This window comes from Carcharodon carcharias, chromosome 17 (genome assembly GCF_017639515.1).
Source record: "Carcharodon carcharias isolate sCarCar2 chromosome 17, sCarCar2.pri, whole genome shotgun sequence".
NCBI classification, from domain to species: Eukaryota; Metazoa; Chordata; class Chondrichthyes; order Lamniformes; family Lamnidae; genus Carcharodon; species Carcharodon carcharias.
Window position 1 is genome coordinate 17623063 of NC_054483.1, and position 16088 is coordinate 17639150.

General features: G+C 42.2%; 1 protein-coding gene across 4 annotated transcripts in view; it reads right to left on the reverse strand.

Moving 5' to 3' along the window:
- LOC121289728 (transcription factor COE2) overlaps positions 1-16088 on the reverse strand; it is a 260228-nt gene that overhangs the window by 27146 nt on the left and 216994 nt on the right. For all 4 annotated transcript variants that reach the window (XM_041209384.1, XM_041209387.1, XM_041209385.1 and 1 more), the window contains 2 exons: positions 12951-13128; positions 843-1028 (listed from right to left, as the gene is read on the reverse strand). In XM_041209384.1, coding sequence (XP_041065318.1) covers positions 843-1028; positions 12951-13128 — 364 coding nt within the window. The remainder of the gene's footprint in view (positions 1-842; positions 1029-12950; positions 13129-16088) is intronic.

Consider the following 16088-nt stretch of genomic DNA (forward strand, 5'->3'; position numbering starts at 1 on the left):
AATTAAAAATAATACTGAAGTTCTGCCAAGCAAATACAAACATATGTCACATTTAAAATCATGCCACGGCTGTTGTGGAATAGCTAATCATTTTCTTTATTTGTCTCCTTGGAGTAGATCTTAATTTTGTGCTGTCATGTTAAACAGGCAACAGCAAATCAGCAACCCCCTTGCAACTGAAATAAGAATTTGGGGAGAGGTAAAACGGAGTCATTGTCACCCATTTTACACTACCAGACAAAATTACGATATACCACTTTGAGTCTAATATTGGTTTCCTGAAAATTGGTGTGAAAATTTTAGAACCCTCTCTGTAGCTCTGACCCCAGTCGTCTGTTTAGGGAGTACTTTTCTTCCCTCTCCTGAAGGCACTGCACATTAGGGTACTGTGCTATGAAAGCCTGCAGACCTCCAGTACTGTGCCTGATTGGTCGTTCTTCATGTGTCCACATAATGGTGAATGCCTAACAGGCCTTTTAGAGTCAGCATAAATGAGCCTGATTTGTTCCTTCCCTGGCATTACCTTTTCCGACTTGCTAGTTGACGGTTACTGAGTCCGACTGTAGCAGCCCCACCGCTTGCCCAGCTTTGAAAGCTAACTTAAGCCATTCAGAAACTGGATGGATAGCAACTCTATTGACAAGACAAGACAAGGCAAGACACCAAAGGCCCAATATATCACATATATGATAACAACATTTTTGAGCCCACATTCAAAAAGTCCTCTCCGCCCAAGACAAACAAGAAAACCAGTGAAACAGTAAGCTAACAAGAGCATAGACATTCATTTTTTCTAGATCTAGTCCCTCGCTATGATCACACGAGGCAAAAATGACACTTACTGCCGTAGGGTGAGCTGGCAGGAGAGCTGTTTAGGAATCCAGGAGAACTGGGCACTCCAAGGTTTGACATTGGCACGTTGCTATAGCCATTGATATTACCACCTACTGTGCTGTAGTTTGACTGTTGTGGTGAGTGGGTGGGTGCATACCCACGTGGAGAGATGCTGCTGCTGTTGTGGATATAACCTGCCCACAGAAACAGAGGAAAGGTGGGGTTAGGATACCAACACAATGATATCTGAAGTAGCATATAATTCAATATCAAAATTAAGCTTTTTGTCCTGCAAATATTTGTTCCCAGTCTATGACTGCAGATTCCTCTGCACTGCAGCATTTTACTTATCAATAGTGATCACAGACTGGTTGTTTTTTCAACTGTCTGCTTGTCAATTAATGCAACGTGTTGAGGGACATCAGTCCTTCAGTGGCTGAATAGGTTAATGTACTTAATTCAATATAAAAGACCATACTTCCAAAGAAGGTCCTAAATTGTCTGCCCTGAATTCCCTGATCTCTTTTGGTGGAACAGGGATACTGCACTTCTCTGCTCCTCTGGGCGATGGGAGGGTCATTCCTGCAGGGATGTGTCTCCTGACCACTGCTCTGTGAACCCTGTTGGAATGTACTGTGGGTGTATGTCCAGTAGAACATAATTGGGATTGGCTGTGATGCATTCCAAAGATAAATAACCTGCAATGCTCACTGTTTAGACCCCAACCTTGGTGAAGTACGGGAGGAGGGACAGTACTTGTTGTATGGGGCCTTGTATGAAAAAGTGCCTTTGGAATTGGAGGGAAGACAACAGGAGGAATGGAATAATTTGAAAATTCCGAAATATAGATTAGAGAATTTATGTTGTGATGAAATAAACTGAGGAAAATTGAAAGAATTATGACTAAATGTAGGAATGCAATGACTCAATGCTAAGTGAATGATATTGAGAAGGAAGGGGACCTGACCACCTATGAAAATTTGAATCATTAGAAGAAAGGGAAATTCTTTTTTATTCTGAATGAATGAAGTTTCCACCCTGCTTTTTATCCTGGTACTTGATTCTGACTCCCTGTTGCACATGCACATGTCACGCAAGATCACAGATTGACAGTGACAAGCCAAACATAGTAAGAGTGAAGTTATTTCTGCTGATCGGAGAACCTAGGACTGGGGGCACAGTCTAAAAATTAGAGCTAGACCTATCAGGAGTGAAATTAGGAAACACTCCGACACACAAAAGATGTTAAAAGTTTGGAACCCTCTTCTGCAAAGATCAACTGACATTAGATCAATGGTTAGTTTTAAACCTGAGACTGGTGGACCTTTATCAACCAAAGCTGTGGGGGGATATGAGGCAAAGGTGGGTACATGGTGATAGGTCATAGATCAGCCAATGGTGGAACAGGCTAGAGGGGCTAAATAGTTGATCCCTATTCCTGTGAGAGACCTCCTTCTCCTCTGCTTTTTCCCCAGTTTTATTTCCATTGTAGTCAGGCTAGCTCCTAACAAAACTTTTCTTTTCCTCACTTTTAAATGTTGAAGTTATCAACAGCCAAGTGTGATTCTTTCCTTATCCAAAATTCAACAGATATTACTGCAGGAATTTCGGGATCTTCCCGCTGTATTGCAGAAATGCTGAAATTTCCCTGCACTTCCTGGATATGAATCAACGCTTGGGCTTTCCATCTATGGCTCAGCTGTGCACTGGACATCCTAGAAAACACCGGAAAAAACATCTTTCTCTGGAACTTCAAATGTGACTAATTCACCAACCTCAGTGTGATGTGACAACCCTTGTTACTGATCTGCACAAGTACTGCCATTCCTAAATTCTACCCAAAACACCTTATTGGAATTTGGATCAATATTGTCCATGCCCATCGCCCTAAATCAGCTCAGCCACTTCTTTCCAGATCAGCAGACTAATTATTCACAGTGCTTTCTCACAAAGTCACTTCGGGGTCCTAATTCCAAAATTATGTTCTTGGTCATGTCAGCGAGTGTGTGGACCAATGAAAGGAAGTAAGTTACATCTGAACACAAGCTTGCACATCAAATTGGTGAGATTTTAATGCTAAAATAAATCTCCTTTGACGTGCAGAAGGTTGAAATAATACTGAATGACTTATGAAGCAGATTACGGAGTGTAGGAGAGAGAAAAATTTGATGGGGGCCATTTATGTCCACTCCAGTCACTCCAGGTTAGGATGTTTAGAAACAGCTAGGGGTTTTCCATTTACATCTGCCTGAAGGGCCTGTCAAATCTGGAATGTAATCAGCACGTGTTTAACCACAGGGACTTGGCTGAATAACAAGACAAAACAGATGTGAAGCCATCAGCACCAACAGTAACTCTCTCTTTATCTCTATCTGATCTGCCATTGCTTGGTACCAACGGAGTGCACCGCAACCGGTCTTTGAGTAAACAAATATATCAAATGACAGGTCTGCAGAGTCTTATTACGGCTTGTCTGTGGGGGTAATAATAACAAAGACTAAGTTACAAAGGAGTCAGTGAAGGCCAACATTTTTTTCATAAGTATTTGCACAGTTAACAAGCAACTAAAAAAGAGTCTATGTGCTGGAGTGTATGTTAAACTCATTCCTTACACAACACTGCCATTGTCCAATGACTTTACAACTCTTTGCGCCCACCCTACACATCTGCAATGAAATAATATCACATGATGATTTCCTGTGACAATAGAACTTTGGGTGGAGAACTTTGCCAATGAAGTCTTCAGCAATGACGCTGCTGATTGCTTTTACAGTTCCTTTTATGCTCTTCAAATTGATTTTGAACGAAGAATAATTGTTAAATTCAGTCATCTAATGGCTCCTGGTTTAAAACATTAGCAAAGATTTTTGGCTTGTGTTTATATTGCTGAAAATATGGGAGCATAAGAAACGGGAACAAGAGTAAGCCATACCACACCCTGAGCCATTATTAAGTAAGGTCACTGCTGTTCTGCTATCTCAACTCCATTTTCCTGCCCCATCCCCATGTCCCTTCATTACCTAAAAATATTTGGAACTCGGATTTGAATATTCTCAACATTGGAGCATCCATAACCGTCTTGTGCAGAGAATCCCAAAGATTCACAACACTCTGAGTGAAGAAATAATGCCTTAATTCATCCAAAATAGTCAGCCCCTTATCTTGAGACTGACTATCCCTAGGTCTAGACTGTCCAGCAAAGGAAACCACTTTCTCAGCATAAAACATTATCGTGCTTCCAAGTGACGAAGCTCAAAAGTAATAATCTCTGGATTATTACCTGAGCCACGTGCAAATTGGCATAGGCCAAATAAGATTAGAGAAATGAATGCGTGGCTCAAAGACTGGTGTGGGAGAAATGGGTTCAGGTTTATGGGGCACTGGCACCAGTACTGGGGAAAGTTGGGGCTGTACTGCTGGGATGGTCTACACCTGAACCGTGCTGGGATGAGTGTTCTTGCAAATCACATAACTAGAGAAATAGAAAGGGCTTTGAACTAAATCGTGGGGACAAGGGATCAAATGTGGGAAGAGTAGAGATAAGATAAGAGAGGAAGGTATTTATTTGGGAAATGATAAGCAGATCAGGACAGGAAGGCACATAGAGTACAAATCTATGAGTAATCCAATAGATAAGGCTTGAGGTTCCAAAAATAAAAGAAGGACAAAACTCAAGGCTCTGTATCTGAATGCATGTAGCATTTGAAACAAAACAATGAACTGATAGTGCAAATAGGGATAAATAAGTACAATCTAATAGCCATTACTGAGATATGGCTGCAGGATGGGATAGATTAGGACCCAAACATTGAAGGGTGTGTGAATTTTAGAAGTTAGGAAAAGTTGAAGGGGTGCTCTGTTAATTAAAAATGACGTTAACACAATAGAGAAGAATGGCCTAAGTTCAGGAAACCAGGATATAGAAGCAGTTGGATAGAGATGAGGAATGATAAAGTCAATAAGTTGCTGTGGGAATGGTGTACAGGCGCCCTAAAAGTAATCACACGGTAGGATGAGGTATCAAAGAAGAGTGGGAGCTTGTCAGAAAGGTAAGGTGATTATCATGGGGGATTTTAATCTACATATAGACTGGAACACCCAGATGGGCAAAGGTAGCACAGATGATGAGTTCATAGAATGTTTTTGGAATAATTTCTTAGATCAGCATGTTCTGGAGTCAAACAGGAAGGAAGCTACACTGGACCTGGAAGATAGGATTAATTATTGATGTCATAGTGAAGGCACTCCTAGGTAGCACTGATCAGAATATGATTGAATTTTACATTCAGTTTGAGGGAGAGAAGACAGGGTCTAACACTAGCATTTTAAACTGAAATATGGGCAATTATCAGGGCATGAAAGCAGAGCTAGCAAAAGTGAACTGGCAATTTAGTTTAAGAGTTAGCTCAATAGAGATCCAGTGGCAGACGTTTAAGCGATATTTCAGAATACACAGAATTGATACATTCCAACAAGAAAGACAAATTCCAAGGGGAGGATCCACCGTCCATGGTTAACTAAAGAAGTTAAAGATAGTATCATACTTAAAGGAAAAGCATATAATTGTGCAATGATGGATGGAAGGTCAGAAGATTCAACAGAATATAAAAAACAGCAAAGAATGACTAACAGATTAACAAGGAGGGAAAAATTAGAGTGTGATGGAAATATGAAGACAGTAAGAATTTCTACTGATATTTAAAAAAGAAAAGAGTTAACTAAGTGAACGTTGGTCTTATAGAAAGTAAGTCTGGAGAAGTTAATAATGGAAAATAAGGCGATGGCAGATGGCTTGAATAAGTATTTTGCATCGGTCTTCACCATAGAGGATACAAGTAACATCCCAGAAATAGATGTAAATCATGAATTGGAAGGGGGGGAGGCACTCAAGAAAATTACAATGACCAGGGAAGTGGTTCTTAGCAAATTGTTGACAAGTCCCCGGATCCTGATGGATTTTATCCTAGCATCTTGAAACAAGTGGCTGGTGAGGTGGTTGATGCGTTGGTTTTAATTTTCCAGAATTCACTAGATTCAGGAACATTCCATTAGATTGGAAAATAGCTAATGTAACTCCTTTATTCAAAAAGGGAGGGAGACAGAAAGCAGGAAACTACAGGCCAGCTAGCTTAACATTTGTCATAGGGAAGATGTTAGACGCTATTAATGAAGACATTATAACAGGGCACTTAGATAAATTCAAGATAGTCAGGCAGAGTAAACATGGCTTTGTGAAAGCGAAATCATGTTTAACTAATTTATTGGGGCAGAATCTTCGCTTTGGTGAGTGGGGGTGGGGCCCGCTCACCAAGGCATAAAACATTACCGTGCGCCATTCAGATTTTCAGTTTAACGGGGGTGCAGCCCAGTCGGCTACGCACCCACTGAACTGTCAAAGGCCTTTTAAGGCCAGTTAACTCTCAATTAAATCAATAAACTGAGCTGCCTGTCCAACCTTAACGTTGGCGGGCAGGCAAAGAGCCCAGGCAGCCTTCACATTTTCCATGGACGCTCATCCACGGGCGAGATGAGGTTTCATGAAAGTTTTTAAAATCCTGTAAAAAATTTTAAATGAAATTAATAGACATGTCCCAGCTCATGTGAGAGTTTCAAATGGGGGGACATGTCTTAAAATTTTCCTTTTCCTTTATTACATTCTTTTGCACTTAAACTAATCTCCCTGAGGCAGCTCTGTGCCTCAGATAGATTTCTGTACTCTTCAGCGCACATGCGCAAAAGAATGCAGGCCCCAACCCAGGCAACCCCCTCCCCTCCCGCATAGGGAGCGCTCAGTGCTTCCAGGTGTGCATCAGGTTGGACGAGCCTTAATTGGCCTACCCATGTAAAATGGCAGCACGCAGCCGATTGCGGGTGGTGATCGGATGGGTGCATGCCCCCGCCCGTTCCCACCCAAACACCCCGACGGAGAGAAAATTCTCCCCTTGGAGTTCTTTGAAGAAGTAACAGGCACTGTGGATAAAGGGCGAAGTACTGTACTTGGATTTTCAGAACATATTTGATAAAGTGCCCCATCAAAGGTCAATGCGAAAATTTAAAGCTCATGGTGTAGGGATGGATAGAAGATTGGCTAGCTAACAGTAAACAGTGAGTAGGCATAAATGGCTCATAAAGAGCCATATTATCTAAATGGTGAGAGATTGCAGAGCTCTGAGATGCAGAGGGATCTGGGTGTCCTAGTGCATGAATTGCAAAAGGTTAGTATCCAGGTGCAGCAATTAATTAGCAAAAATAATAGAATGTTCTTATTTATTGCAAGGGGAATTGAATACAAGAGTAGGGAGATTATGCTTCTGTTGTACAGGGCACTGATGAGACCACATCTGGAGTACAGTGTACAGGATTGGCCTCCTTATTTAAGGAAAGATGTAAATGCGTTCGAAGTCGTTCAAAGATGGTTCACTAGATTAATACCTGGAATGGGCGGGTTGTCTTATGAGGAAAAGCTAGCCAGACTAGGCTTATATCCGCTGGAGTTTAGAAGAGTAAGAGGCGACTTGATTGAAACATGTAAGATTCTGGGGTGACTTGACAGGGTGGATGTGGAAAAGATATTTCTTCTTGTGGGAGAATATAGAACTCGGGGTCACTGTTTCAAAATAAGTGGTTCCCATTTAGGCCAGAGATGAAGAAATTTTTCTTTTTCTGAGGGTTGTCAGACCTGGAATTCTCTCCCTCAAAAGGTGGTTGAGGCAGAGTCTTTGAATACCTTTAAGGCAGAGTAGATAGATTCTTGACAAGCAAGAGGGTGAAAGGTTATTGGGGATAGGCAGGAATATGAGGTTAAAATCAGATCAGCCATGATCTTATTGAATGGTGGAGCAGACTTGATGGGCTGAGTGTCCTACTCCTGCTCCTAATTCGTATGCTAAGTTAATTTTATTTTCAGTTACTTTTTGAACTTGCTACTTGTTTTATGGACGTCCATACGAACATATGAATTAGGAGCGGGAATTGGCCACTCGGCCCCTCAAGCCTACTCCAATGCCCTGTATAACTAAAGCTTAACGTCCCTACTTTGGTGTTCAATAAATGAAAACATTCTATTAGCTTTCTTAATTAGTTACTGTAGCTGCATACTAACTTTTTTTGATTCATGCACTAGGACACCCAGATCCCTCTGCATCTCAGAGCTCTGAAATCTCACCATTTAGATAATATGCTTCTTTCTTATCCTTCCTGCCAAAATGGACAATTTCACATTATCCCACATTATATTCCATTCACCAGATCTTTGCCTTAACCTACCTATATCCCTTTGTAGCCTCCTTATATCCACTTCACAACATACTTTCCTACCTAACTTTGTATCATAATTAAATTTAGCAATCATACCTTGGGGCCCTTAATCCAAGTCATTTATATGATTTGTAAAACGTTCAGGCCCCCGCACTGATCCCTGTGGCACACTGCTTGTTACATCTTGACAATCAGAAATTGACCCATTTATGCCAACTCTGTTTGCTGTTAGCAAGCCAATCTTCTATCCATGCCAATATGTTACCCCCTACACCATGAGCTTTTATTTTTTGCAATAACCTTTCATGTGGCATCTTATCAAATGCCTTCTGGAAATCTAAGCCTTGTACATCCAACGGTTCTCCCTTATCCACCGCATATGTTACTTTTTCAAAGAAGTCCCATAAATTGGTTAAAAATTATTTTCCTTTCACAAACTATGTTGATTCTGACTGCCCTAAATTATCTAAATGCCCTAACTATAACATCATTAATAATAGCTTCTAACATTTTCCCGATTACAGATGTTAAGCTAACTGGCCTGTGGTTTCCTGCTTTCTGTTTCCCTTTTTGAATAAAGGAGTTACATTAGCTATTTTCCAATCTCATAGAACCTTCCCTGAATCTAGGGAATTTTGGAAAATTAACACCAACGCATCAACTACACTAGACACTTTGTTTAAGGCCCTGGGATGAAGTCCATCAGAACCCATGGATGTCACCCCACAGTTCCAACAATTTGTTCAGTACCACTTTCCTGGTGATTGTATTTTTCTTGAGTTCTCCCTCCTTTCCATTTCCTGATTTACAGCTATTTCTGGAATGTCATTTGTATCCTCCACAGTGAAGACCGATACAAAATACCTGTTCAATTCATCTGCTATCTCCTTATTTGCCATTAACACTTCCCCAGACCCACTTTTTATAGCATCAACACTCACTTTGCTAATGCTTTTCTTAAAATATTGCTTACGATTTGTCTTTATAATACTTGCTCACTTTATCGCGTGCTCCAATTTTCCCTCCTTATTAATCTTTCAGTCATTCTTTGTTGTTTTTTATATTCTGTCCAATCTTCTGACTTGCCACCCATCTTTCTGCAATTATATATTGTTTCTTTAGCCTTCCCTCAATTGATGAATCAGTTCCCCTCCATGTTGAACACCTCTTAGAGGAAGCACTGAGGGTGGCAAGGGTGCAGAATATACTCTGGGTGGGGGACTTCAATGTCCACCACCAAGAGTGGCTCAGTAGCACCACCACTATTGACCGAACTAACCAAATCCTAAAGGACATAGCTGCTAAACTGCATCTGTGGCATCAAGGAGCTCTAGCAAAACTGAAGCCAATGGGAATCAAGGGAAAACTCTCTGCTGGTTGGAGTCATACCTAGCACAAAGGAAGATGGTTGTGGTTGTTGGAGGTAAGTCTTCTCAGCTCCAGGACATCACTGCAGGAGTTCCTCAGGATAGTGTCCTCCCCAACCATCTTCAGCTGCTTCATCAATGACCTTCTTTCCAAAATAAGGTCAGAAGTGGGGATGTTCGCTGATGTTGCACAATTTTCAGCACCATTCATGACTCCTCAGATACTGAAGCAGTCCATGTCTAAATGCAGCAAGATCTGGACAATATCCAGGCTTGGACTGACAAGTGACAAGTAACATTCGCACTACACAAGTGTCAGGCAATGACCATCTCCAACAAGAGAGAATTCAACCATTGCCCCTTGATGTTCAATGGCATTACCATCACTGAATCCCCCACTGTCAACATCCTGGGGGTTACCATTGACCAGAAACTGAACTGGACTATTCATATAAATACAGTGGCTACAAGAGCAGGTCAGAGGCTAGGAATAGTGCAATGAATAACCCACCTCCTGACTCCCCAAAGCCTGTCCACCATCTACTAGGCACAAGTCAGGAGTGTGATGGAATACTCCCCACTTGTCTGGATGAGTGCAGCTCACACAATACTCAAGAAGCTCGACACCATCCAGGACAAAGCAGCCCGCTTGATTGGCACCACGTCCACAAACATACACTCCCTCCACCACCGATGGACAGTAGCAGCAGTGTGTATCATCTGCAAGATGCACTGAAGGGATTCCTTCGGCAGCACCGTCCAAACCCACGACCACTACCATCTAGAAGGACAAGGGTAGCAGATAGATGGAAACACCGCCACCTAGAAGTTTCCCTCTAAGTCACTCACCATCCTGACTTGGAAATAAATCGCCATTCCTTCACTGTCGCTGGGTCAAAATCCTGGAACTCCCTTCCTAACAGCTCTGTGGGTGTACCCACACCACATGGACTGCAGCAGTTCAAGAAGGCAGCTCACCACCACCTTCTCAAAGGCAACTAGGGATGGGCAATAAATGCTGGCCTAGGCAGTGAAGCCCACATCCCATGAGTGAATAAAAACATCTAGGCTACCTTTGCCATCTGATTTATCCAGTCTAGTTTGAGATTAAAATCCCCCCCTTGATTATTGCCATACCTTTCTGACAAGCTCCCATTATTTCTTCCCTTAAACCCCATTCCACAATGTGGTTACTGCTCGGGGGGGGGCTGTAGACCACTACCAGAAGCGACTTCTTGCCTTTAACATTTCTCATCTCTACCCAAACTGCTTCTACATTCTGGCTTCCTGAACCTAGGTCATAACTCTATATTTGTGCTCATACCTTTATTAATTAACAGAGCCACCCCCACACCTCCACCTTTTCCTAGCTTCTTGCTCTTCCTAAATGTTATATACCCCTCAATATAGGTCCCAATCAATGTCATCCTGCGGCCATGTTGCTGTAATGGCTATTAGTTCATCTCTTTTGTTTTGAATGCTTTGTGCATTCAGGTATAGAGCCTTTAGTTTTGTCATTTTATTATTTTTGTAACCTCTCGCCTTATCTTCTGGTTTCCCTCACAGAGATACTATCTGTCCCTTCCTGTCACAGTCTGTTTATTCTTTCCCATATTTATACCCTTCTCACCTGCCTTGTCTCTATTGTTGGACTTACCACATGTTGCCAGATTTGATCTCTTGCCCCCATTATTTAGTTTAAAAGCCTTTCTACTTCCCTAGTTATGCGGCTTGCTAGAACACTTGTCCCAGCATGGTTCAGGTGTTAACCGTCCCAACAGCACAGCCCCACTTTCCCCAGTACTGGTGCCAGTGCCCCACGAACTGGAGCCCACTTCTCCCACACCGGTCTTTGAACCTTGCGTTCAACTGTCTAATTTTATTTACACTATGCCAATTTGCATTTAGCTCAGCTAACAATCCTGAGATTATTACCTCTGAGGTTCTGCTCTTTAATTTAGTGCCTACCTCCTCATATACTCTACACTGAGCCTCTTTCCTGGTCTTATCTATGTCATTGGCACTTACATGGACCATGACTGTTGGATCCTCCCCCTCCCACTGCAAGTTCCTCTCCAGATCTGAGCAGATATCACGAACCCTGGCACCAGGCAGGCAACAGAGCTATCTGGACTCATGCTCTCATTTGCAGAGAACAGTATCTATTCCCTCTGACTATGCTGTCCCCCAACACTATCACATTCCTCTTGAATAGCATCCTTCACCATGGCGGCATGGTCAGTCCGCTCATCCACCTCGCAGTCCTTCTCCTCATCTGCACAGATAGCAAGCACCTTGTACCTGATGGACAAAGTTAGAGGCTGAAGCTCCCTCCATCACTACATGCTGCCTGACTCGAGGTCACATCCTCCTGTCCCTGACCATTGACCATCTCTAAAGTTCTGCCTAACCTAAGAGGAGTGACTGCCTCCTGGAACAAAGTATCCAGGTAACTCTTCCCCTCCCTGATGCCCCGCAATGTCTTAAACTCAGACTCCCACTCAGCAATAAGAGCCGAAGTTGCCTAAGCTGCAGACACTTTCTGTAGACATGGTTGTCCAGGATTGCAGTGCATTCCACAAATTCCCACATGCTACAGTCATGGCACACCACCAGCCTTGTCATTTCTGCCCAATCTTATTTATTTAATTAGTCAATTAGAGAATAATTTACATAGATAAAGTTAGAGGAAGTTGCGCTTGCCTAGCTTGGAGAGAAGCACGGGAACTCACCACCCACTGGAGGCTGACAAAAAGTAGGAAAACGAACACCTCTTTACCCCTCTTCCCCTAATTCCCACCTGAACTAAATTCCCAACTCCTCACTCAATCTATGGCTCACTCAGGCCTAGTTTGGTCCGCAAGCCCCTTTCTGCATGCGTGAATCCTACATTAGAGCACCAAGAGATACTTGCAAATTACTACAAGCTGGATTAAGCTTTCTGCATGGCCAATGAAGCTTCATGGTATGCACCTAAACAGTCTGTAAAGACTAAAAGCTTGGACACCTGTGCTTTGGAGTGTTTGGTGAGATTAAATGCCATCCTCCCACTCCCTTTCCTGAGGAATTGTCCAGGTAAAGAATGGATTTAGCCAAAGTGCCCCTGACTCTATAATTCTCTGGGATTTTTGGAGTGAGATCTTAAGAGACATGTAGTGAGGAAATGGCATTTAGTACACCCTTTCCTCTGCAAACCCTGTGTGACCTAGTTCATTAGGGATTCTATCCACCACAGCAAAGGTAGCAAAGAAAAGAAAGGATCCAGTGAGAAGCAATTAGTCAAACACTCTGAGAGGTTATAATGAAACTTTTTGGAAATGATTCCATCGAAGACCATCAGCATTAAGCACCTTCTACACCATTACTTTGATGAACACTGAAGCCCATACCAGTTAGTATCAATACTCAGTCTTTGTTCCTGCAGCAGGATATGATGAAAATTAATTGTGACTGCCTGAATGCCTGACCTGTACTTGTAGGCTTGCAGCTTACCTTGGCTGTTGCCCTGTGCAGACTCTGAAATGCTGACTCCCAGTTGACTGCCGTAGGAATTCATCCTCATCATGCTGCTGTGACTGGGAGTGTTGGAGAGAGTAGGAAGCTGGCTGGGGGTCCGAGGCACACTATACAGAGCTTCTGCAATATCAGCTGCTCGCTTCAGGATGATTTCCTGTAGAGCATAAGAAATTTTACAAAATGGAAAAGGCCACTGAGCCTGAATCATGACACCACATCCTTTTGTCCTTGGACATAAAAATTATGATTTTTTTTACATACAGGTACCTCAGTGTTTTTTCCTCCTAAAATCATGAGGCTATGAAAACCCAAGTATTGTGTTATCTAATTTCCTCCCACTGTGCCTGCATTTTGAGCCTTGGCCCCTCACCTAGATTGCTAATTAAAAATATCTTCAATTTATGACAGTTTTAAGCCTACTGACCTTCTGATCATTTCCCTCACTACATCCTATCTAGAAATGCATTTAATTGCTTTTGAAGCAGTTACACTTTCACCTCAACAGCCATCCTTTGTTGGAAATCTCAGGCTAATTCTTCTCTCTGATTTTCCAGCATCACTATCCCAAAGATGCTGGAGCACAGTTCCACTGGCTTTGCTTATTCTCCGATACCTCACCCAGTTCATTCTTCATGTGTGAGCACCAACTATGAATGTTGTCAGGCTTCCCAAATGCAGAGAGTACTAGGGGTAAACACTGTTCTGTCCTTGCCCATGATGATACAAGTTCACTTTCTAGCAGAACACTCGGCCCTGGCTGATTTTTCTTCTCTAATCCAGAGGCACTGAAACTAATTGTTGTCCCCATCCCGCATCCCGCATCCTCATTCCCCAGCACCAACTAACTCAACACATAATGGGATTGAACCTAGCACCTCCCTGGTCAGAATGGCTCACTACCAAATAAGGCGATGTTGGTCACTTAAGAGAGTTAAGATTATTTTTTCTTACAGTTCTTTTGTTGCTATTATCCAAGTGAGTGCTCCATTTTGAAAGTTATTTGCAAATCTATCTAATCAGGTTGTGAAGATGTGTGTAACTCTGATTATGGAGGCATCACTCCCAGAATTGTCATGCAATGTCATCAGATTTGCATAAATGACTCCCTTTTAAGAGCCCCATTTAGATCCAAGCATGAGATACGGTTCATGAGAGCAGTTTTCTTTACCATTCTCTTTGGATTTGAAGATAGACATGGCAATACAGAAACTGATAACATTTCTATTGTTTTCAGTCCAGGGAACTCCAGTCTTCCTGGACTGACCAATTTTATGTTTTCAGCTCACATACAATTACCTTGAAATGCACACTAAGATTGCAGTCCTATATTTATTGCAACATCAGAAATAGATTTATTACTGGAATATAGATGACAGGCTACTAAAATGAACAAGTCAAGCATAATCTTAAATTGAAAGAGTTTTCAGACTTTTCCTCCATGTCTTTTCTTCACCACCACCGCACCCCACCCCTAACCCCACCCCCACTCCCCTTTTAAGTTTTACTTTTTAACTCATTTCACCTCTTGTACCTTTTGTCTCCTGCAACTTAAAAATCTTCAACTTGTTTGAACAGTTGGAGCACTGAAATAGGTAAGAAAATGCCTTTGAGAAATTGCCATTCAATAGTTGAAGAGCAGCCCCAAGGAATAGATACTTGGCTGAAATCCTGCTTGACACAGGCACTGAAATCATGCCTGTAATCAAGCAGGAAGGAAGGGCTAGTGAGACAGACAAGTAAACTTGTCACTGACACGCAGAAGCAACTAGAATAAATCAATAATAAATCTGCCTTTCACTTTGAACAGTTTTGAACTGTAGCTCAATCAGTTCAGTTGTTCCTGCACTGTTCCTTCAATCGTCCAATGGAAACAGACAATGAATCAGCAACCCATTTTCAATCATATTGGCACTTTTTGTGGTTACAGTGAAATTCCTTTTGTTAGTTTCAAGTTTCTCCATAGAATTCCTGATGGATCTTTGAGTAACTGCATAGCTTGAGTTGTACTGAGTGATACAGAACAAAATTAATCACTGACTCCTTTACTGCCAGAGTGTTATTAAAGATGCTGTGACTGCTTTTAGCACCCATGTACAGAGGCAGTCAGGGGGAGACAGGGGAAGAGAAAAATCACCCCCTTTTGATCAAAATCACCCGCTCCTGGGATCAGAGGGCTATCAATGTCCATAGAGTCAGCACTTTTCAGAATGTTGAAGAGAAGAGGGAAGAGAAATATCAAAGAAAAACATTTATTATTCAAAGAATCCAGCACCAAGTCTTATCATGTTTTGTCAGAGTCTCTCCTGCTATGTTTACTGCACTCCATTTGCCAATCAGAGAAAGGATACTCGTCACCCACAAGATCAGCACAGATGAAGACACCAATAAAACCCATCCTGTCACCATAAAATAGCAAGAATACTTGTTTCTGACAGAATGAATGAACTGGTGCTCCAGCAAACTGCTCAGTACAAGAAGTACCATTCTGGAATCAAGCCTGAAACAACAAGCCTAAAATCATCTGGACTGAAGCCGAAGACCACACTGGTGCAATGCCAGGCCACTCAGCTGAGCTCATGAATAGAGGCAGCTATTAACCTGTTCATTGCTGATACATTAGATTTCCACAAATTCTAGAATCTTAGTATGATTTGTCTTTGTTAACAATGAATATGTGATGTTTGCCCTTGTGGTTTTGTTGGTTCATGGCAAACTGATTGTAGTTCTGAGCCATATCAGTTTGTGCTGAGTTTGTTGCTTCCAACTGGGTACAAAATTTGGGCTCTCCAGTTGACCTCAGTGGGACAGAGCAGGAGAAAGCAGCCATGATTTCTCTGGCTCCTGATCACTATCCAGTGAATCCTGCTAGCAAATGTGTGTGAATAATAGCTGGAGGAACGACTGGTCAGCTGGGCCCTTGGAATGACCTGTTGGGTGAGACACTAGAGGACTGCAGGCACTTGTGGAGTGGACCCCAGCAGGTATCAGGAGGGGAGGAAAATTGGGAAAGAGCACTTTCTGAGATTTGACTGCGATGCGACACACTGATGTAAAATGACCCTTTGTATTGAGCTGAATGGCCTGTTTCTGTGATGTACATTTTATATAATTTAT